The sequence below is a fragment of the Buceros rhinoceros genome, unplaced genomic scaffold (genome assembly GCF_000710305.1).
Source record: "Buceros rhinoceros silvestris isolate BGI_N320 unplaced genomic scaffold, ASM71030v1 scaffold16736, whole genome shotgun sequence".
NCBI classification, from domain to species: domain Eukaryota; kingdom Metazoa; phylum Chordata; class Aves; order Bucerotiformes; family Bucerotidae; genus Buceros; species Buceros rhinoceros.
Genome location: NW_010416115.1, coordinates 87 through 25411, shown reverse-complemented (window position 1 = coordinate 25411; position 25325 = coordinate 87). Strand labels below are relative to the sequence as shown.

General features: G+C 44.4%; 1 protein-coding gene across 1 annotated transcript in view; it reads right to left on the bottom strand.

The window, feature by feature from the left end:
* The window catches only part of TYW1 (tRNA-yW synthesizing protein 1 homolog (S. cerevisiae)), an 81509-nt gene extending 57056 nt beyond the window's left edge, over nt 1–24453 (bottom strand). Inside the window, exons 1-9 of the mRNA XM_010137696.1 lie at nt 24301–24453; nt 23475–23615; nt 22832–22933; nt 22265–22459; nt 21796–22077; nt 20888–21010; nt 12286–12406; nt 2819–2871; nt 132–250 (exon numbers count right to left, since the gene is read on the bottom strand). Of these exons, the coding sequence (XP_010135998.1) occupies nt 132–250; nt 2819–2871; nt 12286–12406; nt 20888–21010; nt 21796–22077; nt 22265–22459; nt 22832–22933; nt 23475–23615; nt 24301–24447 (1283 nt within the window). The 5' untranslated portion in view covers nt 24448–24453. The remainder of the gene's footprint in view (nt 1–131; nt 251–2818; nt 2872–12285; nt 12407–20887; nt 21011–21795; nt 22078–22264; nt 22460–22831; nt 22934–23474; nt 23616–24300) is intronic.
* Between the last annotated feature and the right edge of the window lie 872 nt (nt 24454–25325).

Sequence of the window (25325 nt, the reverse complement as noted above, 5' to 3'; positions counted from 1 at the left end):
TCCCTTCCACACCCTTCCTCCCCCAGTTTCCAAGTCAACAGGGCACACAGGTAACACTGCCCTAGGTTTGAAGACGACAGGGACAGAGCAGAACAGAGCCCCTATCCCAAAGCAAAATTTCAGAGTTTTACCTCCAGCAAAAGACACATTTGTTTGCACAAGCCAGGCTTGGTGTGGCCTCCATGCAGCGGTGGCTCTCAATCCCGTAAAATGTGTGTTTGTAGCAGCCTCCTCGGCCTCGAAGCATCGACTAACAGCAGAGAAAGACACAATCAAATACCAAAAAGGTTAAAAAACCCACACTCTCTAATCAAACTGAGCACAAAGGTTTGAAATCTGCTCCCTGGACACATTTGTGGTTTTCAGTCACTAGTATCTTCAGTACCCAAAGTCACCCGTGACAGACACTGCCAGCGAGGTCACGGCCATGGAGCAGGTCAGAATGACAGATGCAGAGCAGTTCAGGCAATTCACAGCAGACTGACAAATATACAGAGTGACTCTTTTTAAACACCTTTTTCTGTAAGGGTGTGTATCTCAGATGTACAACTGTTTTAGAGGAGAGGAACTTTAACATAATCAGTAGCTTCACCTGCAGCACCACAGCATAACAATGTGCTTTACTAAAGCTTTTAACTGAAACAGAGGAAGCCACATAAGCTGCAAGAAATATTATTCTAAAAGCTCACTAAAGACTAACAAGGATCTATTTCAAGGCTGCCCTACTGAACACTCAATTCTTTTCATTTGTCTAGTAGAGCATTTCTTCCAGCACTAAATTAAATAAATACCCTGACCTTATAAAACCCTCATCACACCAGTCAGCAGCTCCAGGAGGACACTGCACTTCCCTTCACAGCAGAACCACAGCAGCCTGCCACCAGGATTTAACTCTTATTTAGCACGCAACCTGCTCAGAGCAAAGACTGGCTTTCATTATCACCATTAAATAATAAATGAGAAAATCTTTACTACTCAATTTGAAATATGACATAGTAACTTTAATCTACCTTCCTCTACCTGAAAAGTCCTGGTGATCCAAAACAGTCTCCACTGAGCAGCAGGGAAAGAATATACAGGTAACCCCTAACATAAGCAGAGTCTTGTTATACAGATGGAATATCAACCACAATGGAAAACACTGCTTATTCTACACATCACTCAAACTGTAGAACCAATGAACCTCCTGAAATCTGAAAGCAAGTTATAGTTTGGATTTCATAAGACAGGCAAATAGGACCCTTCCAAAAATCTGCAGGTTTTTGGCTTTTTCCAGAGTATGACAGAACATAATTTTAATCAGAGATATCGCTATGAAACTCAGCTTCATACTAAGCCTTGCAGCCCCGCTCCTGCTTTCCACTGATACACATCTCAAACAAGCCTCCTAAAGATATTTGCATATCGGTGTGAAACCCAGTCAAAGCCACTGCCTGTAACCAATTTCAGCTCAATTTATTAGAACACTTTAAATTCAATTCCTGCTTAAGCTAAAAATAGCATAGCCCTATCTAAGCACACAGAGCTGCTATTTATTTTTGAGAAATGGCTTTACAGTCCTGCAGCAAATTCTGGTTCTTTAATAAAAACACGTTCTCTGGTTTTCTCTGTCACAGCATTGACAAAGTTTGACAAGTTTTTTCTTTAAGCTGCCATGGCCTTCTCTAACACTAAAAATGAGAAGAGAGAAATATTTGTAAGAGTAAACAGCATCAGTAGTGATCCCACTGATACTCAGCCTCACAAATATTCATGACAATACAGCAGTGAGCTCTTTAAGCTGTCCAGCAGAACAAGTCTTTTGATGAAGCAGTTCATTGATATCTGGCATTTCAAAAAGCCAAACTCACTGCATCCCCCTTCTTCAGTGATTGCCATTCAAAGAGCTCTTCTCAAAAATAAACAGAGTTAATCATGCAGCAAAAGCGAGCTGGGAGACCAAGGAAGTGATCACTGCCACGGCACAAGAATCAGAGCTATGTTGGCATTTTAATGAGGTGATGAGTCCCATAGTTTGACATCCCACAGATGCAGAAGGCCTCAGTTTGTTATATCAATGGTACTCTCTAAACATGTAACATTACAGACCAGCTTTCAACTTCTGAGCTTCTCAGGAACCTGCAAAGAACAGCCAAAACAACACTGAAATTTGTTCTACAGGACTCCATGCCTCTGCTAGGAATACTTAGGTCTGCAAACTACTTTAAAAGCTCCTGGCTTAGCCTACACCACAGCTGCAGGGCACAGAGGATGCTTCTTTCCATGTACATGCATACACACAGAGACTATACACCACTACATACATACACACATGCTCCAGAGCCATTTGCAGGGAGCCCCAGCACTAACCAGTGTCAGTGACCTCACTATCTAAATCTCACTGGATAAGTGGAGGAGCACTGTCACAACCAGCTGTACCAGTCACAGAACAGCAGGTTCAATGCCCTTGTGTGCCTATTCCAGAGTAATGATGGACTAGGTTAGCTTTGTTTCAGAAGACCTCATGCTGGTGATGTAACCTTCCCACTTTTCTCTGTGGTGTTCTGCTCCTGCCATAGATTTCAGCAGGCAGGAGATTTTTAGGCAGACAGCAGAATAACAGGAGAAACAGAAAATTATGCTCCCAGCTCTTTGCTGTGGTCGCATTTTCACTCTTCACAGCAGGATTTTAATAGTTTGAAATGCAAAACTACAGCTTGGAAGATGAAATTTGTTTTTGTGCAGCAGTATCACATTTTTAAGGCACATTTTATCTGAAGATTGCAATACCTGAGTAAGTCTCTAGCTTTATTTATAAAATGCACAAAGAAAAGCATACCTTCGTCCATCGGCAAAGCTTCACCCCAGAATGGCTTCCAATCAGTTTGTAACCTGGAAACAAACCAAAAACATAATCAGACAATTGATTTTAACCCACAGTAATTGATACACAAAACATACCAACTGGTACACAAAATTAAGCATCACAGTCTCAATGCTGCTCTTCACCATTGGTCCAAAGGTGACGCTACTGGGATATCCATGCTCACCCACAGCACTCTGCCCATTTGACTCCAGGGCCACCCAAGGAACTTTGACCACCTTGAAACGATTTATCTTAATGGGAGATTTATTTATATTCCTCAGTCTTGTTTGAATCAATGGGGGGGGCAGAAATCTCTGTATAATAGGATGGCAAATAGGTCTAGCCCAACAATGTGGGACACCTTACTGATCTCAACAGACAGCAGGGTGGACAGAAGAATCTCCCTGGCTCTAAGCCATTACCTAGAACCAAAGAGACCTAATTCAGCTGTTCCTTGCGCAGGTCTGACCAAGCCTGGAGGACATCATCTGATTCACAGTGTAGCTGCAAAGGCAGAGGAAGAGAACTGAAATGCTGGGCTCAGCTTGAACCCAAGCTTCACAGGCTCACCAACTCCATCTCCACTGGCCATGGTGGAGCTACAGTGAGAAAACTGCTCCTCTGTGCACAGAGAAAAGCTGATTTCACATCACTTCCCTGCTTCCCAGCCAAGATCACAGTTTCATTTAAATTTACTGGTCCAGGAGGATTAATTCCACAACATTCGTTAAGCACTAAGTATTGTAATTACGCAAACTGCTCAAGTTATTTTCCTCTTTGAAAAAAGTGCTTAGAGACCAATGTCAGAGGGATTAAAAGTCACTTCAAAATCAGTATAAAAATAAGAGGGATTTGAGGAGCCTTACTATGTCATTCACACAGTAGCATTTATACATCAATGGCCTGGTTGTCCCCAAAGGCAGCACATCTCAACTCACTGCTTTCAACTGATCTTTATATTAACACTTTCAAGAGAAAAATCAAATTTCAGGTATCAAGCTTCCTTCCTGTCAACCAGCACAAACTTAACAGGGAAAAAAAGCTTTCTGCTCAGAAGAACTGGCCTTCACTTCCTGCAATGAAAAGTAGCACCATTACCTTGCCCTGTCATTTGTCACCCTGTGTCTCTCGAACAGCGAGATCCCAGAGGAGTGTGGCTGCACCCCAAAGCCCCCCACACTGAGTCAGCCAAGAACTCCAGCAGATGCCACAACAGCTGCACCAGCTAAAAACTCAACTGTGTGAAAACATGACTGACAAGGAATCATACAGTATCTAGAGCACACTGCTCCAATTACTCTGCCACTTACCCCAGCAGAGATCTGCCCAGGCTCCTCTTCTTGACCTAACATTTGCTTCTGTCTCCTCATACCAGCTCTATCCTTGCTGGGAGCTTAGGACTAGAGCAATTTTAGGCTGATCAGTTCCCTGAGGTGACTCTCCAGGAGGCTGTATGAACACTTGGGCCAGCACAGGGAGGTGGATGGCAGAAGCAAGCAATGAGGACACCCTGTTAATCTGGCATCTGGCCCCTTGGCCATCTAAGTGAAGCTTGGGGACTTAATGTCAGGCTGCTCCCATGTCCCAAGCCCCCTCTCCCCCTCCAGCTCTGCACAAATGGACAATATTTCAACATTTTCCCCCCTAAATGAATAACCCCAATACAGCAAGGAAGAAAGAACTGCTGTAAGCCAAAAAGCCTTTGTATTTCACATAGCAGATCATCCAACCCTTTCCTGGAGAAAGGCAGCAGTGTAACCCTCATCAGCACTCCTAAAGTGGTACTGACACCTGAAAGAACTTGTGGCAGCTTCTGACTGACACTTGTCAGAGCTACAGCCAAGTACACACAATGCATTCAGCCACATTGCATCACTTCTCCCACCCTGGGTCTGTCTTGCTATTTCAGTATTTCTTCAGCATTTCTTCTCAAGCAGGCTTGTCCAGCAAGGGCTAATCTCAACCAAGATCTCCCTGTGCTGCTAAAATTTGTATCCTTACAGGATTTTCTGACAAGCATTGAAAAGGTACTGCATTCCTCCTCCCTCTAATACAGCTGTTCAAGCCAGACACTTTGCTGATGTCAACCAGCACAGCCCTAGCCTTATTCTTACCATTTCTCAGAACTCAGAAACAGCATTCATGTAGTATTATTCCCTCACAGATCACTTGTCAGTAGAAGTAATATGGTTGCTTCAAAATAGGTTTTAGATTAACATTAAATTGGAAACAGGACATGCTTGCCCAGATCTGCTGCTGTTGAGTAGCTTGAGGGAAGAGAGGAAGCAGCTAAACTGAGCAAGGTGCCAAGCTCCGGAACCCAAAGCTACAGCATTTTCTCTTGAATTACTTAAATCAACTTCTACCATGTGGAGCACCCACAGCTTCCTTTAAAGGCCAAGAAAATTGTACACGTTCAATATCAAAACAGAGTCTTACAAACTTCAGCCAGCTTTAGCACTGAGAAGAGGTTTACTCATCCTGTCTGCTGCTGCCAGGAGTCACAGCTATGGCTGCAGGAAGAAACAGCATACACTTGCAGAACTTCTGAAAACCACGGTATGGAGCTGTTGAACTCAGGTCTTCACCATGTAGGTAACTCTGATAGGAAGCATGGTTACCTGCTAAGCCACCACAGTGAACACTAGCCACACTGTGCTTTTACATACTTGGAAATAAGATAAAATAAGTGGCCAAGGCTGAACACTGTTTCACACAGAGACCTTCCCCCTCTGTAAAGCCTGTCTCTTCAAGGACTTGCTTTACTGCTGGCCAGTAACGCAGGCAGCAAATCAGTTTAGACTAAAAGAAGGGTTAAGCAAGAACCAAGCAGTGCTAAGTTTCAAACCAAACACATGAGAAACTGTTCAAAAAACCAGTAAGAATGTCTTCTCAGCTCTGTTTCCTTATCATGGCTTCTGTTGACCAGGAGGACTGTGAAAGCTCAGACTGGCTCACCTCTTCCATCAGCTCTGCCACAACCTCCCTGTGCCTCTGCCAAGGCAAGTGGTAGTTGAACCGAAGCCTACTGTCAGCCCAGAAGTCTGCACCAACGTATGCCAGGACTCACCATGAACAGTCACCCCTTTGCTCTTAAGGCACATCCCTTGTGAGCAATGACCAAGTGAAGATTTGGATACAGCACCTTCCAAACAGTGTGGTGTCTTGATGGGACTCTGCTCACAGCCCCTACATATCTTCAGATACTAAGGCCGAACAAAGCCAATACATTTAGTATTTCTGCAGCCTAATAGTCGAAGGATTCCTTACATTAAGCAGGCTCATCAGCTCAACTCCTGACTGAAGGCACAGGAACATTGAATCAGAAGTCTGCGGATTAGTTGATCCTACTCTAGATGATAATTTCTCACTGACCTAGGAGCCTGCCAAACCTCACTGAAATAAAGTGTCATTTTTTACTATAGTAAGACATGAATCAAGCTTTTAAACAAGATTTTGGGTGAAAAGCATGTTATCAGGCAATAACAGTAGGCTGATAAACGTTTGGTGATTGCTCACCCTGACAATCCAACCAGGGATTAGCAGACCAGAGACAGGCTTTTAACTGAAGAGACCGCCAGCATCACAGATGGTGACTGCTCCATTGTCTGGATCAAAACTGGGGTGACCATTTAAAACTACATCACAGCATTTCAACTCCATCCTGTAAGTAATAGTTCTACAAGTCCATTCTCTGAAGTTGAAAGGGACCCTCCTGAGCTCTCAGCCACTGAGACAGGACACTGCTACCCACATCAACAGAAAACTTTGAAAGTGGCTTAAAAGGACCAGAGCTGAAGATCAGTGATACAGCACTAACCCATCCCCACTACTTTGAGGACCATTTTGAACATCGTAACAAAGGCTGCACTTCAGCCTCCCCCCAAAAAACAGTGTTCTGACTAAAGCTAGAACATTAGTAAGAGGGGAAAAAGCTAAGAAATGCCATTGATGAAAGGAACTTGTTCAAATTGCATAAAATATTGATACAAAGGCAAATATAGAAAGAAGTGAAATCTGGGTAAGAGAATTATTCAGATTGCACAAGCATGACAGAAGAAGCCTCCAATTTCATTCCAAGCACTGCTCAATCTTCAAGAAACCCTTGCCAAGCCCATCAAGAGCTATTTTAAGTTCTTTCTCAAAGAGAAGAAAGTGCTTTTGAAAAGTACAAAAGGGCTTGTGATTTGTGGAAAGATTTACACTATACTTGTATGCAAAGACACTGTTGTTCTAAAAGAGATGGAAAGTTTGCACTGCATTCAAGATAAATGCCCCTCCAATGTTCCCAATAGCAAAAGGATCTCTATGCCTCTGCCTGGGAGGTTGGGAAGACAAGCTCCACTGAGGGGGAAAACACATCCAATTCACTCTCTGGCTGCAAAGTAGACAGAATAAAAGAAAACCTGATGGGACTCTCAAACAGGCTCTCACAGAAGAGCCACTTTCCCACTAACATGTGCTCTGCTCTGCCTCCGCTCCACTGACAGGGCCAGAGCAACAGCTCCATTGCCAGACCCCGGGCTCTTCCCTGAGGCACCTAATGCTCCCATGGAAGACCTTCGGGTCCCTCTAGAGCCTTCTGCAGCCCTGCCCCATCTCTCCAGCTCCCCTCACATCTGCTACCTGTCCTGACTGGCCTCATGGCTGGGCAGGAGACAGCAAGTGTGTGTCTGGACCCAAAACCTCATCCTGGCCAACGGGCAGCAACCAGCTAGCCAAACATGATGGTATATAACTCCTAGATCAGGACATTCAGTGAGGAGGAAGAGAGCCTCAGTCCCTCTTTACTTACAGCAAAATTTGAGAAATCTGCAGGAACTGAAAGACTTCAAGAACTGCACATCAGCACCAACTCTGGCTGAAAAGTTCCAAGTGGAAGGTGGCAGCCAGCCTGCACAACTCTTCCATGAGCACCAAGAGAAAAAGACAGAACTACAAGCTGCTACAGGCAAGATTTGAGTCACTCTTTCAGTCACTCCCGGCACATCTTTCTCCGCATTTCCATTTGTATGACACTCTCCCCAAGCAAGGGGACAGTTTATGTTATGAAGAAAGGACAAATTTTATCCTTGCCTGAACAGATCCTGTATTTTCAAATTAGGCTGGAACAAAGACCGATGCTCTCCAAAGCCCTTCCAAAAATGTAAAAGCAACCCAAATGAATGCACTTGAAATACAAATGCATTTATGCTTATTTTCCTCTATTATACATGGGGTAGTTCTACCAGCAACTACAAAAGGGAAGAATCAGGCCCACAAAACCAAGCTTTCACCATCTCCTCTGCTCCTGATAAGCTGCTACATCCGCACCAGCGGATCAGTGTTGCAGTCAGATCACCAGCAGCTCTTGGCAGCTTCCACACTGAGAGACTTCAGCATCTTCTGCTTCCTGGATTCTTCCCCTTTTATTTGCTGTTTATTTATCCAAGTATTTTTAAGGAACCATAAGGAAGTTTAGAAGGCTTAACTGTGCCTGGTTTTGCTCATTCTGCTTACTAAGAATAATTTGCTATTTTGCAAACTAATTTTTCATCTTCCCATGGTCAATATTTGAATTCTGTGGCACATTTCAGGGACTGCACCAGTGCTATGAATCCCTGACCCAGCTGTGAGCTGCTGGTGCCACCTGGAGTTTAACAGCCATGCACAAAGCACACCAGATCCCAAAGCTGCATGCAAACATTTGATTACACATCCTGCAAAGGTACCCAGCCAGCAGCATCATTCTCCTGACAACATCGTGGCACAGCAGATCTCATTGCCATTGTCTGGACACCTAAAGCACCCAGCACAGTGAGCCAAGCCAAGGTGGTCAAAAGCTCAGTCTTCAGTATTTTTCTGAAGCCAACCTCTTGACTGCCCATACACACTGAAAACCAGAAATCAAAGCATATCTTTGTTATCAACCACGAAGCACATGAAAAAGTGGCCACTGAAGCAGCCTATCTCCTTGTATCAGGAGACCCTGATATCATTCACCTTTGGATACCAGTAAACTAGAAGTATCCTGCACACCCTGGTGCTAAACACTAGGCTCACTTAACCAGTAAAACCTGAGCAACCCAACAGGGCTGCAGCAACACTGTACCTGTGGTAGCGGAGACACAGAATCATTAATACAGCATCAGTGGGGTTAGGCTTTGGGTGTCATTAATCCATTCCTATTGCGTTGCCTACCACAAAAAGCAGTTTTATTTAGCAGCGCTACAGCAGAAAAGAACAAAGCAAAGGGCATGGCAGAAATGCCCAGTATGAGCAGCTTAAATCCAGCTCCTTGCAGTCTAAGTGAAAAACCCAGGGTTTTGAGTCTTTCCTTTGTTTTATTCCTACACATTTAAGAGAAGCACAAAGATGACCTGAAGCACTGCTAAATACCAGTGTAATGTGAGAGGGATGATGAAACCTGATGTCACATCACATTTGACCAATGTATTTCAAGAAGTCAGCTGCAGTAAAACCCTAATTCCCCAGCTGCCAGCCCTTGCTTTCATGTTCAGTGTGAATTTGTTTTGTTTTCAGTCTGACCATCACTATCAATAAAACATTTGGCAAATCAAAGAGCAGTTTAGACTAACGACAGTTAATAACCCGAGCTGAGCACAGCACACTGTGCTTTGTGCTATTGCTGTGCTAACTGTACAGCAGCGAAATGTGAAAAATAGTCTGGATTTTCTACTTGTAAAATCAGCACAGCTGACAGAACTGAAGGAGCCCCCATGGATTCACACTGGGTTGTTTTGGTTTATCACAGTCACCTTTCCTATTCAAACAGCGGCTTGAGGCTCCCTCTAAAGCTGAAGGGTTTAAACATACATCCTGAAAAATTAGGAGCTTTGAAAAGGCAAACTTGGCCAGGTACAAAATCCCAGGCCAAACAAAAAACTTCCAGCCCAGCAGAGATTGTTTCAAGATCTGCAAGCAACTGCGAGGCTGTAGCCCAGGAAACATTGGTGAGAAGTTTGCCTCTATTTTCAGTTTTTCATGATATCTAGCTAAACAGATGAAATTACCAAGGCATTAACCCAGCAAAAAGGTACCACTAACATAACGCCCAGTCAAATACTTCAGCTGTCAGCCTCCCTCTCCCATTTGTTACTTGGAGACACTACATAGTTTGTGCTGTTTCTATTTTACGCAAGGTTGAACACTGATGGAAAGGGCATCAGCAGTTTCTCACACACAACACTGGCTACAACTTTAAAAAGCAACTATTATAGAGCATCTTTTACAAAGATATTTGTAACCAGCAACTAAAGGGCTCACACCTCTACAACCCAATAAGCAAGGCTATATTTAGCTGAAATTCAACTGCCAGTGCTAAAATAAAACCATTGTTTAAGCAACATTCATTTTACCTACAGAAAAGTAAGTTTGTCTGAAGGTGAATCAAAATAAGGAGTGAGCACTACAAAAGGCAACAGAGATGCTGTTCAACAGCAAACTCCTGCTATGGAACTGCACCTGAAAGGAGTTTTCTCCTGAATCACTAGTACTGGTTTTATCTCCTCTTGGGTTAATTACACCCTCAGGGATAATCTTGAAAAGACTCTGAACTTACACCCAAAGCAATCACTTTGGCTAAATAAACTAGATTATCTTTTGACTACATTGCACTTATCATTTTTGGGAGAATGGGGACGAGCCAATGAGAGAGCTGGGGTTTTTTTATAGCCACATCAGCCTGTCTTGGTGTATTATTTGCAGGAAAAGGAAGTTATGACATATGAAAAAGGCAGCTTCTCTTCTTCACTGTTGAGTGACCATTAAAGAATTAAGTGAGCAGCAGAGGAAAGGTGGGAAGGGATGTGTCAGCAAGAGGCAGCTGTAACTGTAAGGACAGAGACACAAGAGCTTTGAGTCTTTGAAATGGCAGATTTATGTAATCAGATCCAACGCTCGTGCTATCCTCAATGTAGGAGGAAAGAAGAAATACATAACCTGCTTACCTGGATAATGAATGTCCCTAGAACATCCCAAGGAAACCTGAGTTCTGGGGAGCTTGCCTTTGTGTCCAAGAAACCACAGCAAAGTGACCTTCCCTCCAGCCCTGTTTTCATTTGCCCAATGACCATTTTTTATACACCATTAGAAAAGCAGTTTCATTTGCTCCCCAAAACTAAACCACTTTCTAGAACACCATGTCTCCAGCAGCCACTGCCCTAGACCTGTGAGCCAAACCCACCTGTCACCTGAGCTTCCTTGCAGGCAGATAGACCAATTAGACTTCTGGATCACACCCTGACAGCAGGAACCAAATCAATTAATAAATCAAAAGCTGTAACAGTGCTCCAGCTGCTCTGCAGCACCCTGCACTGTAACTGCCACCACATTAATCTTCAGAATTGAAGCTGAAAAGAGGTCTTGAACCAGCTTCCCCTAGTCCCTCCACTGGTCCTAGCCAGCAACAACATCACAATGGACAGGAAAAGGAGGCAAAGTCACTGCCATTCCCTGCTAAGCCTTTATTCTTTCAGACCACGAATTTAAAGAATGGCTCTTTATTTTATAGCTGTGGTGTGGTTAATGAAAAAACCCAATGACCAAACCTGTCAGACACTTGATAAGACAGAACACCACACCAGTCATCTGCAACAGCTCAGGCCAAAGAACAGTTGAAATCCTGGGGAGCAAAGGTGTGGGATCCTACAGGACGCAGTTAGAACTCCAGAGCCCAGGTCTAGAGCAAGCTGGGCTCTGTAATAACCAGAAGCAGGTTCTCAAAAGTATCAGGAGATACTAGCAATTTAGCAAGCAAGGAAACTGAGCACACACTCATCCTAAAAGAGAAAAGAAAAACAGCAGAGGGAAGCTCCTATCACCCTTCTCCTGGCTTTCCCACTTAGAACAGAGGCTTCTGAACTGCAGGATTGCCAGTACAGCTCTGCTCATACTTGTCCTTTGGATTAAAAAATGGGTTAAGTTCATTAAAACTGTTCTCTACAGTTCACAGGAGAAGTACTGATCTAAACATCTAATACTGTTAGTTTGAAAGACTTCTTTCTGTGGAAATGAAGTTTCACTAACAAAATCAGGAGTTTGAAACTGCAATAAGAGGAGGACTAAGATACAAGAGAAATGCAGAGCAGATCTTTAAACATTGAGAAACCAACACTCTGGGAGCTTGAGGCACAGGGGACTCTCACCTTCTCTCTCAAGCTGCCTTAGAGGATTCATTACTCCCTGTGAACTCCAATACTCTCCACACAGTACTGTATGCATCATGCTGAGATGCATCACCCAGCTTTAGGTTCTTCTGCAGTAACAATCAGGTACAAACAGCCCCTCCCTAATCTCTGTCCTTCCTCTGGGTAGAGCCCACCACAACTGAGGGCTCGAAGCAGACTCACACAAATAACACCATCTTTCACTTGCTCTGTTAAAAGCCTCCATGAAGACTTCAAAGCCTGGTCCACCATCTGGTCTCTGCAGAACCTCACCTTGTTTTGTGAGCGCTTCTCTCAGAGCTGGGGTTATCATCTCTCTCTTCTCACTCTCCTTACCAGAGTTCTCTTGAGTCAAGCTTGTTCCAAAGTCTCCATCCTTGAGCTCATGTTCTCTCTGTTTAAAGACAGTGAATTACAACCATTTAGATCCAAGCATCACGTTTTAAATGCTATGGCACAGTTCAGCCACAGACTTGCTAGAAGTAAGCCTGACACAAGTGCCCACACACAAGTTCTTGCATTTGTGTAATCCTATTTTACCCCTCTTCCCATCAGGCTGTGACATGTCAGTAGTTTAGAACAGGAAATTTAAAAAGAAAAAACCAAGATACACTGGATTTATTCTTACTAATCAGCAATAAAATTCTCCAGGACATGACAAGAAACAAGGTGTTTGAATCTCATCCAAGAGTGAGAGGGACTCTAGAATTTAACCTCAAGCATTCCATGGTGGCACAATAACCTCATCCTGTAAACCAGAGGGAACAAACCATTTTGTGCCTGACAATTGCTAGGAGTGACGAGCAGCCTCAATTACCTGGAACAGGTCAGGGAAGAAAGGCACATCAGTACAGTGACTTAGCCCAGCAGGTTACAGAGTAGTTGTGCTCTCCAAGTCAAAGGCAGAAGCCATGTGCACCACTGACATTCAGGGATCTCCAAAAGCCCTGTGGGAAAGGGCTGTTCCCCCTGCCCCACAGCCAGCTCCAGATACACAGGCTGCAGTGTCCCACCTCAGTTTCCCTTCCAGTAGACACTGCTTTGAGGACACAGTTGAGCCCTTGGAGTTTACTTAACTAAGTTCAGGAACATCACGTATTAACATTAAGTTACAGGCTGGAGAAGCAAATCCTAGCACATAAGAAATTGTGAATCCCCCGCTGTGTAAGTGTCACTTCTGAGATTTTACGAGTATTTATTGTTTCATGTCTGCACAAAGAAGCATGAAAGTGTAAATAATTACTTTGATATTTCATGCAACTTGTAATCTGTCAGTCCTTTATGGCTTTCTTGAAATATTAAAGGAGTTAACCATAAACAAACAAAAACCAAGAGAGGACATTGTTTTCACAAAACTGAGGCTATTTCACACCCAAGCCTCTTTTGTGCCAAAGACATCAAGAAGTTAATCCAAACACTTCCAGTTATGAGTCTACCCACCAACTGTCAGTATCACTAAGGAACTAGTGCTCTCAACTTGCCAAACTGTTTTGCTCACAAACAGGGAATGTAATCTAGCTATTCCCAGACACAGACAGATTGATTTACTTTGTACCTGAGCAACATTTCTGACAAAGGTGCATTAGAGGAAAAAATACAAAACAAACCCAAAACCCCACAGACTCAAGAGGTTCAGTGACAAATCAGTTCCTAATAAGCACTTGAAAAGGAATAGGACAGTAAAACTTTTAGGGACAGAGGTTATCATCTTCCCTACTCATTTTGAATAAAACTTTGCTCCCTGTTTCAAGGAGGTTTGTGCAAGAAGGTATTTTCTAATGACCAGTAACACAACATGGTTCTTACTGATGGAGAAATTTCTTCTTCTACTTCCTTTCACTCTGAGTTTAGACAGGAATTCATTTGTTTTGATAGTGCATCAAACTTACCCTGAAAGGCTGTCTCTGTTAAGTACTTGTTATTTGTTGGTTTTGAAGATCAAAACTCAAGAAATGAGGTTTTAAGCAAGATGTTTCAACAGTAAAATATTAATGGAAAGGCCTCGTGCATAAGGAAGAAAATTAAATCTCCATCTTAAGTCTTCAATAAAGAGTTGCTCCTGCAAGCTGTCATTTAACCCAGAAATCAGCCCAGCCATCCCCTTGAAAAGGAAAGGCACTATCTCAGCACAGATTTGTTAACTACTCAGAGCAAATGCTACACAGGATTAGGGGGCACACATTGTGGCCTGTCTGCTATACAAGCTCATGCCAGGTTAATTCTGCCAGAACTAAATATGCACTATGGAGCACATCATGGTATTAAAAACACAGCAACTGACTCAAGCACAAACAAGACATTCCATCTAAGGCACTCTTCATGGAGAAAAAGTCTTTCTGAATTTGAAGAGGTTGCGTTTCTACCTGCCTATTGTGCCTGGTACTGCAATAGCTGAGAAAAGCACCCACACATGAGAATGGTAAGTAAAATTGCCTTATTGGTAGGGCAGAAACTCATTTCAATAATCATTTTTCTCCTCACAGATAATATTTCCCCTCCCCTCATCTTGATGTGAAAGCCTATAAACAAAATAATCATTTGTCTTCCTCTGAACCACAGTATCTGACTTGTTCAGTTTGGCAAGTGATTGGCTTCAGCTCCTTCTTGTGGGAAATGGAATTCACAGCCCTGGAAGTTTTACTTATTTGCTTAATAAAGCTGTCATATCTATTATTTAGGGTTTGAGTGGCGAGAACAAAGTTAACTTTGCACAGAACAAACTTCAAGTTCTGGTGATTTAGCAGAAAGCCCTGTAGTAAATCCAAGGCCAATTACTGTCTCTCCATAACAAATCAAGCAAGTAGTGACAAGAGCCAGATTTTCAAGCCCTTGAAATACTTCACTGCAGAAAAAGTGAAGAGTCATCCTCTACTCTGTGCTCACAAACGAGAGAACCCACAGAGAAGAGAACCAAGGGACACTCTCCAGTTCCTTGGGACCTCAAGGCTGGGCAGAGCTCCTGCTGGAGGTTGAGGGTTTGGCTATTGTTGTTGAAGCAGACCTGAATAAAAAGAATTAAATCTTGGAGGTAAGGACTTGATCACCTCCTCTACAGCTGAGGGCAACAGTATCATTTTCCTTCTACTGCCAGACAGGCAGAAGCCCATTTTTGCTGGGTCAAGAGCAGAGGGTATCTGATCCAGGGCACAGACACAAGCACGGACCTCAGCATTCCTCATCAAGGCAGAGGCGTTGGTGCCCCTTTCACAAACCCCAGTTCTAGGTTTTCAAAGCATTTCTTACAAATAAGCCCAGTCTCATCCACAGCCTCATATATGACCAACAGGTCACACTACTGTCACTTTTCTTCCTCTTTGAAGTGTTCTCTCCAGGATGTCAAGGTGCTCAATATCTCCCTGTGTGTTCACTTTTATTACATCAAACATCTTCAAATTAATATTACAGGGGTGAGAAAGAAGACACCTAAACTCCATGCAAAGAAGCATGCCTAAATTAACCTAATTTAGTATTTTCAGTCTCGTGGTGCTTTTTATTGACATGCTACTAACATTGCTGTCCTTGAACAGGCAGAGGTCACCAGTATCGAGGCAATGGTGCTGAAAACGCAGCTGCGCTGGGCAGGGCATGTCTCCAGGATGGCAGATCACCGCCTCCCTAAGATTGTGTTCTACGGTGAACTCGCCACCGGCTGCCACAAGAGAAGAGCTCCAAAGAGGAGATATAAGGACTCCCTGAAACAATACCTCAGCCTTGGCCATATTGACCACCATCAGTGGTCACCCTGGCCTCCAATCGGGAGATCTGGAGACACACCATACATAATGCTGCTGTCTCCTTTGAGAGCACACGTAGAATCAGTGTCGAGGAGAAAAGACAGCACAGAAAGAACCGTGCCTTGACTATACCACTCAAGGAGACCTTCCAGTGTGCTCTTTGCAACCGGTCTTGCCTATCCTGCATTGGCCTTTTCAGCCATCAGCGCGCTTGCAGTAAGCGTGGGTAAAGCCCTTCCCAAAGCTTCGTCCACGAGGCCAAGCCATGATGATGAAGGCTGAAAAAACCAAACACATTCCCCAAGAAGCTTTTACTCCCAGAAGGAAAATGACACTCAGAATATCCCAGTATTGACTGAACTTCTTTCCTACTCTAAGTTGTCAAACAAGAGGGAAGCCCTGGCCTTGCCATGATTTACAGCCTCATCCATCAAAAGGCTGCAGGGTCTTTTAACAAATGAAAGGCGCAAACATTAAGAAAACAGTCATATGTCAGGGCTGGAGCCAGGACTAACAGAACCAGCGCTAGGAGAAAATGCTGGCCAGGCTCTCAGCAAAGACAGCCCAGCCACAAGAAATATTTGTAAAACTGTCCCAGGGGAGTCATTAAATGAAGTATTAAAGTTCATGAATTACATGAATGAAGAGTTAAAGTTCACACGAAGCAGAGCTCTGGAAGCAACACCCCAGTGGCAAAAGGACAGCTGGAAAAGCTGACAACTCTTCAGCTAGTGCAGGCTCATCTGTCAGTGGCACCGTATGTAAGAACCACAGGTGGGGTTTTTGAAAGTTTGTTAGACATCACACACTTGTTTCCTTACAAAGCAGCCTCCTGCAAAGTAAGAGCCCATGGAAAAAGAAGAGGACAGGGAGCAGGCTCCACAAAGATGCTCTTGGTCACAAGGGAAGCAAAGCAGAAGTCTACAAGTGCACTGTGTGCACCTTTCTGCTCCAGGTAGAGAGCTCTGGCTTCACGACCCACCCATACCCAATGGAGACAGAGCTGTGATTTGTTCAGTCCATGGCTGAAGTTGAAGCACCTGCCTATCTTACAGCAACAGGGCACACTAACTGCTGCCAGTCACCAACAAAAGCAGCTTTGAACACTGGCGAGTGAGCACGAAGATGAACACTGGAAGCTTGGATTGAGGAATTGGTGAACCAGCAAACACCCCAGCAGCAAGAAATTCTTATTAACAATAGCTACTAGAGTCAACACAATCACAGGCTACGCACATCGCTGTCCAGTTGAGCACAAAAGCCTGAACTGAGGCAAAAAGCAGGCCAAGATTGAAAGTATGGCAGCATACACCACTCTGTAAAACTCACATCTTGAATACCTTATACCTTACCCCTCACTGCCCCGTTCCAAATAAGACTCCAGCCAATGACATTAAGAGGTTTTTTACCCAGTGTCAGGGACAGGAACTTCTTGAACATGCTCTATAGGACCTATTTTGTTTCCTCTAAACCCAGTCTCAAGTCTTGCTCTCACACACCCACCCTCCCCTGTATTTACATTGCAAAAGTGACTATCAGCATCATTAAACTTTTTGGTTTAGCAAACAAGAACATTAATCTCAAAATTGTGTCAACAAAATATGCCTATTTGATTACCTCCCAACCCATCCAAAAAAAATTAGCATATTATTATTACTATTACTCATGCCTGCAGTTTATAAATTCAAAGGTTAAAGCCATCTCATTTCCTGGGAACAAGTCTAGATTGATGCATCTTTCTAGTTTATCACAATCTCCAGCCACAGGGATAATAATGTGCATTAAGAAACTGTATCTCCGTGATTAATAGCAGTCTTGCAGGCCACAAACATACCCATTAGAGTTCAGGTTCTATCTGATAAATACATTTCAGGGGAGTAACTTTGGAGGATAGGGCAAGTGCCACAACTGTAAAATTTAGTTATTAAATCTACTATTCAGTCCACTTAGTTATTAACTCCACTAAGAACCACCACTGCCTTCTGCTGCATAAAAGCCAGATGGGGAACAGGCCAAGATTTTCAACCTAAAAAAAACAGCTGGCAGGGTAGTAAATGCAGAGAAATCCCAGACCTTAGCCCACTTCAACTGTGCACCACCCAGCCCTGCCTGGCACCACAGCCTTGGGTCAGCAGGCAGCTGAGAGAAGCAGCCTCAGACACCCCAGCCCTCCTTCAGGCCATGGTCACATTACACACTGTTGGACTTCCATGCCCGGCAACTCCCTTCGTGAGAGGACAGACAGTCTGTACTGATGGATAATAAAGGTTTGATTCCAGTTCAGGACCCTCACAAGCATCACCTGCAACTACAGCACCTGCAGCAAGTTTCAAGAAATACTTGGGGAAAAAAGGGCTGGATTTTAGCAACTATGACATTTGACATGACACAGTACGAGATCTGGTAAACTACATGTGGAATTTGTCTTTGTATCAGCCATCATTGTTTATTTGAATAATTTCCTGTTGCCACCCAACCTTGTGCCAATTCTTGTGCTCAGTTCAGTGCACAGAAGACACCATCACCCTGAACTATGTACCTTTACATTCAGAAACTTTAAAAACCCATTACTTTTCCAAGAGACAGTATGTAACAGCTACAGCTCCACCAGGAAGAGATGTCCTGGCATTCACCTTGAACTCCTGAATCCATCTGCCTGACCCAGAGGGCTGCAAAAACACAGGGCATGACTCAAGTCCTTTAACAATACCTTGAAATATTTTTAAATACTGTAAAGTGCAATAAAGCTGCAGCATATAGGAGATAAAACCAAACTGTAAAACAAAACTCAGCCTGGATTTCCATCAAGTCAAGCAACAGGAGACAGATGCAAAATTTAAATTTAGAGTACCTGCAGAGGTGTGAGCAGTTAGACACACTTGCCTCCACAGCCTTGCTCTGCCAGGCAGGACAGCAGAGAATTACAACTATTCATGACTGCACATCTGTCTTACCTGCTCATGATTCTCAGAAAAGGCAGTATGTGCCTGCAAAAGAGGAAAGCTGGATCCTAAATAATTTCAAATTAACTACATTGCACAAGGCAGAACCTATATGCAGAGGAGTTAACACACAATCCACTGTTTATGAAGAAGCGTCTGTGATAACTGTGCAATACAAGTTTTATTCCAGCTTTCTAGCTCGGTATATGGACAGTTCAGATGAAACCCAAAGCACCTGCCTGTGCTGGTGGGGATTACTGCAAAATGTGAGATTACATCAGCATAAAACAAAAGCTTCACACAGTTCAGCATTCTGTAAGAGACAGAACAGCTAAAGGGGCAACTCAACACATGCAAAGAACTCATTGCACAAATCAGAGCTACTGAAGTGAGGAGGAGACTTAAACACACAGGCTCTGGATTCAAATGACAACGTCTTCCCACCTGAGAGCAAGAGAGTCTGGTCACGAGAAATTACTATAATAAATGCAGATCGCTTTGCTGTCACACCAGAGTCTTCAGGATTTATTTTCATTATAGTAAATAACTGCACCTATGGGATCATTTTACAGTTTGACTGTTTGTATAAACCTGTTCCCAGTCCACACACACATTCCCCAGGAGCTTCACCATCAAGACAAAGTCATTCTTCCTCCCAGCTAATGACAGGGATAGCCAGCAGTTCAGGCTCCCTCATGAAATATTTACACAGTTATATCCTGCCATCACTCTGGAAACAACAACCCTGCTCAAGAGAGCTGAATATTTACAGAGTCACCACTGAGAGCCCCTTCTCCATTAGCTGCTCTGCCTACAGAAGCATGAAACCAGAAACAGACTGCAGCCACACAGATCAACCACACAGAATGGGAATAAAGGGGCCACAAATGAGAACTACATTGTTTAAGGTTTCAAAATTAATCCAAAAACCTGGGACATGACTATGGCAGTGCAGTTCAGTGGCATCAGCAACAAAGAATGGCTGAGCCACAGTTTGAGGGCCTCCAGTCTCACCAGCTGACACTAACTCATATCCAAAAGGGACAGGATGCTTTCACAGGACACATACTTCAAAACTATGGTATTGCCATAGTTTGTTAGAGAAAACCAATGCCTAACTTCTCACAAAACATCTGGACACCACCACCTCCCTCCCCTGATCTGAATCATCCATCTCCCAGGGCTGCCCCCGAACAGGCAGTTCCCGGTTTGTCAGTGACCTCTAGTGGGGAACACATGCAGGAGAGGACACCGTACAGTTTCAGAGCAGGAAAGGCCAATCCTTTCCCCCTCCAAAGGGAAGCCAAACAGTTCATCCATCCTGCAGTGCACACAGTCCATACAAGCTGAGGGTCAGGAGCTCTCACACAGCAGTGTCTGGCCCCCAAGTCAGAGGTCTCCTCTCTTAACAGAGTTTGTTACAAGCAGCAATAAGTATTTTACCTCCTTCCCCCTCCTAAGGTCACTGCCAACTGCTCAGCCAGCAATGAGTGTGGGGAGCACACCAAGGCTGAGTCCAGCAGCTATTTCTATACTCACTCCTTTGTGTGCTAACCAGATCCTGAGTTAGACATACCCTGCTTGCAGACTGAACACAGAAAAAGAACCACGGACACAGCTGCACAGGAAGAGAGACACTAATGCCCTGAAACGAAGCAGGAGTCAGGGTTGTCTTTGACAGGCTCAGGACAGCTCAGTTGAAGCTCACTGGCTTTCTCTGCCAGCACAGCACCTCACCTTAGGGCAGCAGCGAGCCAGATACAGGAGGTCTTGCAGTAGTGTTACTGCTCCACCTGCAGCTTTGCTCCCTGCCGTGAGACAGCAGCACAGCCCACGCCTGTGTTTCAGCTGACAGACCCACAGGCAGGGACAGGAACAGCATTTGTGTTTGGACACTGGACTGGGAATCACAGCAGCCGAGACTGACATTCCAATCAGCCTGTGAGCTATGGCAGTCACTTCTCAGACTGAGATAACAGGTTGCCATTGGAGCATTTGCTCTGCGAACAAGTCGGTGACCCAGCAACCACATCCAACGGAACTCCAAGTAGCTTTTTTTGGGGACAGGTTCTCCAACAGCTCATATCTCACTCTCTTAACTAGATCTTACAGATTCAAATCCAGCAGGAAATATTTTAATCAATTTAACTGATCAGTGACAAAGACCTGGCAGTTCTATGCTCACTGGAACAGCAGTACCTTTCCTTTCTTCATGTGGCTCATGATATTGCCGAGATCTTCAACATCAACAACAGAATTTGTGCCTCCAGCTTCCTCAGCAGCAGCCTCCTCCTCACTACTGGTTTCAAACAGCTCCTCTGCCTGTGTAAAATATTAGAGAGAAAAAAGTTAGGAAAGTAACCGAATATTAAACGTGACACCTTTGTCTATGCTAACCAGTGAAATCAGCTCCCACAATCAGTAAAGACCACTGAAAAACAAGCAACGGACTTCCAGTAACCAGTATAACATGAGATGCATTTCAGCTGCGGGCTTTCCTCAGTGTGAATTTTGAAGAGCTCAGCAGCACACAGACTGCCCGAATGAAACTCGGCCCAGGCATCCTGCCTCCAGATCACTGCCTTTCTCATGTGCCTACCTGAGCTCCTGAGAAGCTACAGGGAGTCCAACTCCCACTGTGTACTAGGACTATCTGGAAGCCTAAACCCCTTTAACTCCTCCAGAAGACACACACTGATTACAGACAGCTACATTCAGAGGAAATACAGGACTTGCTCAGATAACACTCCCCCAACTGCCTTCAGGAAAGACCTTGGGATGCAGGCAAAGCACTGCAGGCTTCACCGGGCTGAAGCAGAAGCCAGTGAACTGCTCACAGGGAACTGAATGCTTTGCCTGGCCACAAGACAAAGGAAACACTGAGAACCCAGACTAGCTCCCTGAAGTACCTGTCACAACATCTACCCCCACCCCCCCTACCCCCCACAGTTCAACTCCCTCATCACAGAAATGCCATCTGCCATCTCTAATTCTTTGATCCTTCTTTTAAGATGGCTTACTCTACTCGCTATCTGCCATGGGATCTCATCACTCTTCCTCCCCTGCTCCAGAACCGATGTACCAAGCTCCCACCCCTTTGGCTCTACCTCGGTATTTTCATATTCTGATGTCCCATGTTCATGATCTGAGCTCTCCTTGTTCTGCTTCCCCGAAGATTTGCACTTCCCTTTCCTGCACTTCCCACTGCAGGGCTGCTTCTCCCCTCTGCAGAGCCCTTGGAGCCGATTGAGGAACTTGGCTTTCCAGGCTTCAAAGTCAGCCTCGATGCTGCCATGCTTGCTCTGGGCCACATTGCAGTCCCCCTCAGCACGAGTCATGATGCGGCTGGCACCAAGCATCCACAGCCACCGGTCAGTATTTCTGCCAACCTGGGACAGGATGAAAGTTAGGGGCAAATTAAATGCAGCCCAAGCAAAACAAAGCAGGCAATGCAGAAAGGAAGGGCCAAGTCTGGACATAGAGCTAGTGAGCAGCAAGGCAGGGACTTCTGGACTCCCCCTCACCTGCTGACCCACTGCAGAGAGAATACAGTGTGACCTCTGCTATCACACTTACTGTGTTGTAATGATCGACGTACACCGAGTTTCCCAAGCCAAACACAGCGTATCTCAGGCCTTTCAGAAAGCTCTTCCCGAAGCGGAAGTCATTCGCAGCCTCTTCCAGCCACTTGCAGAACCAGGCTGCACTCTCAGTCGGCTGGCCATCTGTGTACGTGGCTACCAGGAACACACAAACGTTCTTGCTGGTTGTCTAACAACATCAACAGAAGAGAACACTGCATTTTTCAGAACGCTTTACATCCAGAGGAGAGCTGTAATGCACAGGCAGCTCAAAGAAGTCAAAAGATGAGATTTTTGAAACAGGTTAATAGTCTTTGGGGCAGGATGCTGCAGTGATAATCCCTGCAGTGGGGAATGCCCACCCTCGCTGCAAAACCACCTTACACCAGCCAGGAGAGATCCGTCTTCCCCTGCTTAACAGGGACACAGCAGTAAACCAGACATGGAAGTCTTCCTTCCTCACCCCAGTAACAGGATAACAGGAGAGAAATGCAAGAGGAAAACAGCCTTCACCATCCCTGGAAAAACTTGTACTTGTTATTCCTCTCTATGACAGACATACCTCTTCCAATAAACGATCATCTGGGTCATAGTCTCCCATGCTAATAACTTCCACAGGCAAATTAAGGGAAATAACTGCTTCAGCCAGACCTTTGGCAAATCTCTGAAAAAAGAAGCGTAGGAAATTATCAATTACTTCAACCTAGCTATGGTAAGGGTCAAACAAGCGCCGTTATGCCCAGTCAGTCACTCCTCCCAGCACAGAAAGAACAATAACACAAGAACTGGACACTGGACCTAAAATTCCTCACAATAACAAAGTGAGGAATACTGGCTGAAAGAAGAGTTACATAAATTTTAACAACTGATGAATTTACATTGACACATAGAAATTAAATTTCTTTGAGAAAGCACCTAAACCAGCACTTCTAAGAGAACCTGCTACCAAATTAGAAGTATATCGTAAGAGCAAACTTCAAGCTTCACAATCAGTATCTCTACTGCATGCCCCACTTAAAGGGAGTAGAAAAATTGTTATTTTTATATAATTTTCACTTAGTTCTCATGTTGGGCAATAACTTCTAATGAACTTTTTGATGAACTTCCAGACTTTTACACAATGCAGCATTTCTAAGGCAAGCAACATACTTGAATGCTAACAATATTTCAAATTAACTTCAAGTGTGAGAAAAAGTAACTTATACCTTTGCCGTGCCAGTCTGAGACCCGTAGAAAATCTTGACCCCAGCCACAGAGACCTCCTTCGCCTGCAGGGTGGCATAGCCATTCACTAGCTTGTTTCCTATTCCGGCAGCAGCAGTGGGATTCCCAGTGGATTTTTCACCCTATGAAACAAGCACCACATCACATTCAATCCCTTTTCAGGTGATATTAACTTCATTCTCCCAAAAGCATTTAAAATTCAAAACCTGTGACCAGACTCTCAGCCCTACACAAATGCATCAGTCAAAGCATTTTAGTTTCTCACACCTAAAGAAACTCATGAGCAACCATTTCTCTGAACTAAGCCACACTACTATACACTCATCTCACACCCTGGAAAGTAACAGGATCCAGCTGAACCTGAGACCCTCGCAACTCCTGCAGCAGAACTTAACTCACCTGCATGAGGAGGTTTTAAATTCCTGATTGGCCGAATCCTAATCCCACTCCCACCCTAAAACCAGCCCAACCTTGTCATTATCATCACTGGAAACACAAACCTGAAAACACTGGGCACAAGCAGATTGATCTGCCTGAACTGAAAGAGCAACTCCAGCTGAGACTTTCAGTAACAAGCTGAAGTCTACTCTAACATCAGAGCAACAAGGGGGTTTCATCACCCACAAACACAAAACAATGCAGACCAAGGATTAGAACCATCAGATGAACTAAACATCTGGGGGTTACAAACACCAGGCAGGCCCGCAGTGAAGGAGCACATTTCACTGCAGCAGTTGGTGCCTTCACCTGGTAACCACCCACTTCCACAGACAGGTTTTGGGGGTCTTCTCAGATAAGAGTACTCACCTGTTCAGAGATCTTCCTTTTAGTCCTGCTGGTGGTGAACTGAATGACCATCCAAACACTGATCCCAAAGGCAACAGCAGAATAGACGTAAAATCTGTGCAGCCATAAGGGCACCAGGCAAGCAGAGATGAAGTTCCACGTGTCCATTGAGACATCCAAGTCTAGAACAAGTCACAAATTTAGTAAGAGCAGATTTCAACACTACAGATTTAGAATGAGCACACAAAAATGGTTATACAGCACCCACAGTCTCATGCCATTTGCTGTTCCTCAGGCTCTGCAGAAAACAGCTTGTGGCTAAAGACAGGACACTACCATTGAATCAAGGAGCCTTCACCTCCTCAGAGGTGTGCCAGCTGAATTTCACCTGTGTATCCAAGCTAAAGTTTTAGACTGTCACACAGAACCTCTGGGTTTTTCCTGGATGGGGCAGGTTCTGTTACAAGGAAAAGCAGAAAATACTTGTGCTTTGCAAGTGTCTGAAAGTAAAAAATCCTTGTGAAACACCCACTGTATCATACCGGCCACTGTATCAGTTCTACACAGACCCAACACACAGCGCTCTCTGGAGCTAGAAAGCGCCATCCCAGTGGGGAAATCATCTCCACAGCACTGCTGCCAAACACTACCCTTGCATTACAACAACTGATGACAACAGCATCGACCCTGAGTTTCAAGGGCAGACCAAAACCTGGATTCAACTGAAAGCACTTTTTCCAACTTCTATCACGTGAGGGATGTTTGATTCAGACCAACTGACATTGTTCAAGTTGGTTGGGAGCACTCAGGGTACACAATGCTGTAGCCAGCAGTACACTCACACAGCACCTGTGCTTAACTATTTCATACAAAACATTCAGGAGCTTGTTTGTGACACTTATTGACTGAGAAACGCAGCTGACACCCTCCTCCTGTTATCTGCAGTCCTCTTGGAGCTTGTTTTGAGGACATCACACACAGAAACTGAGCATTTGCAAGAGGCTGGCAACTTTGTTATCTTATTTTCCCGCCTGGGCTGTCACAGT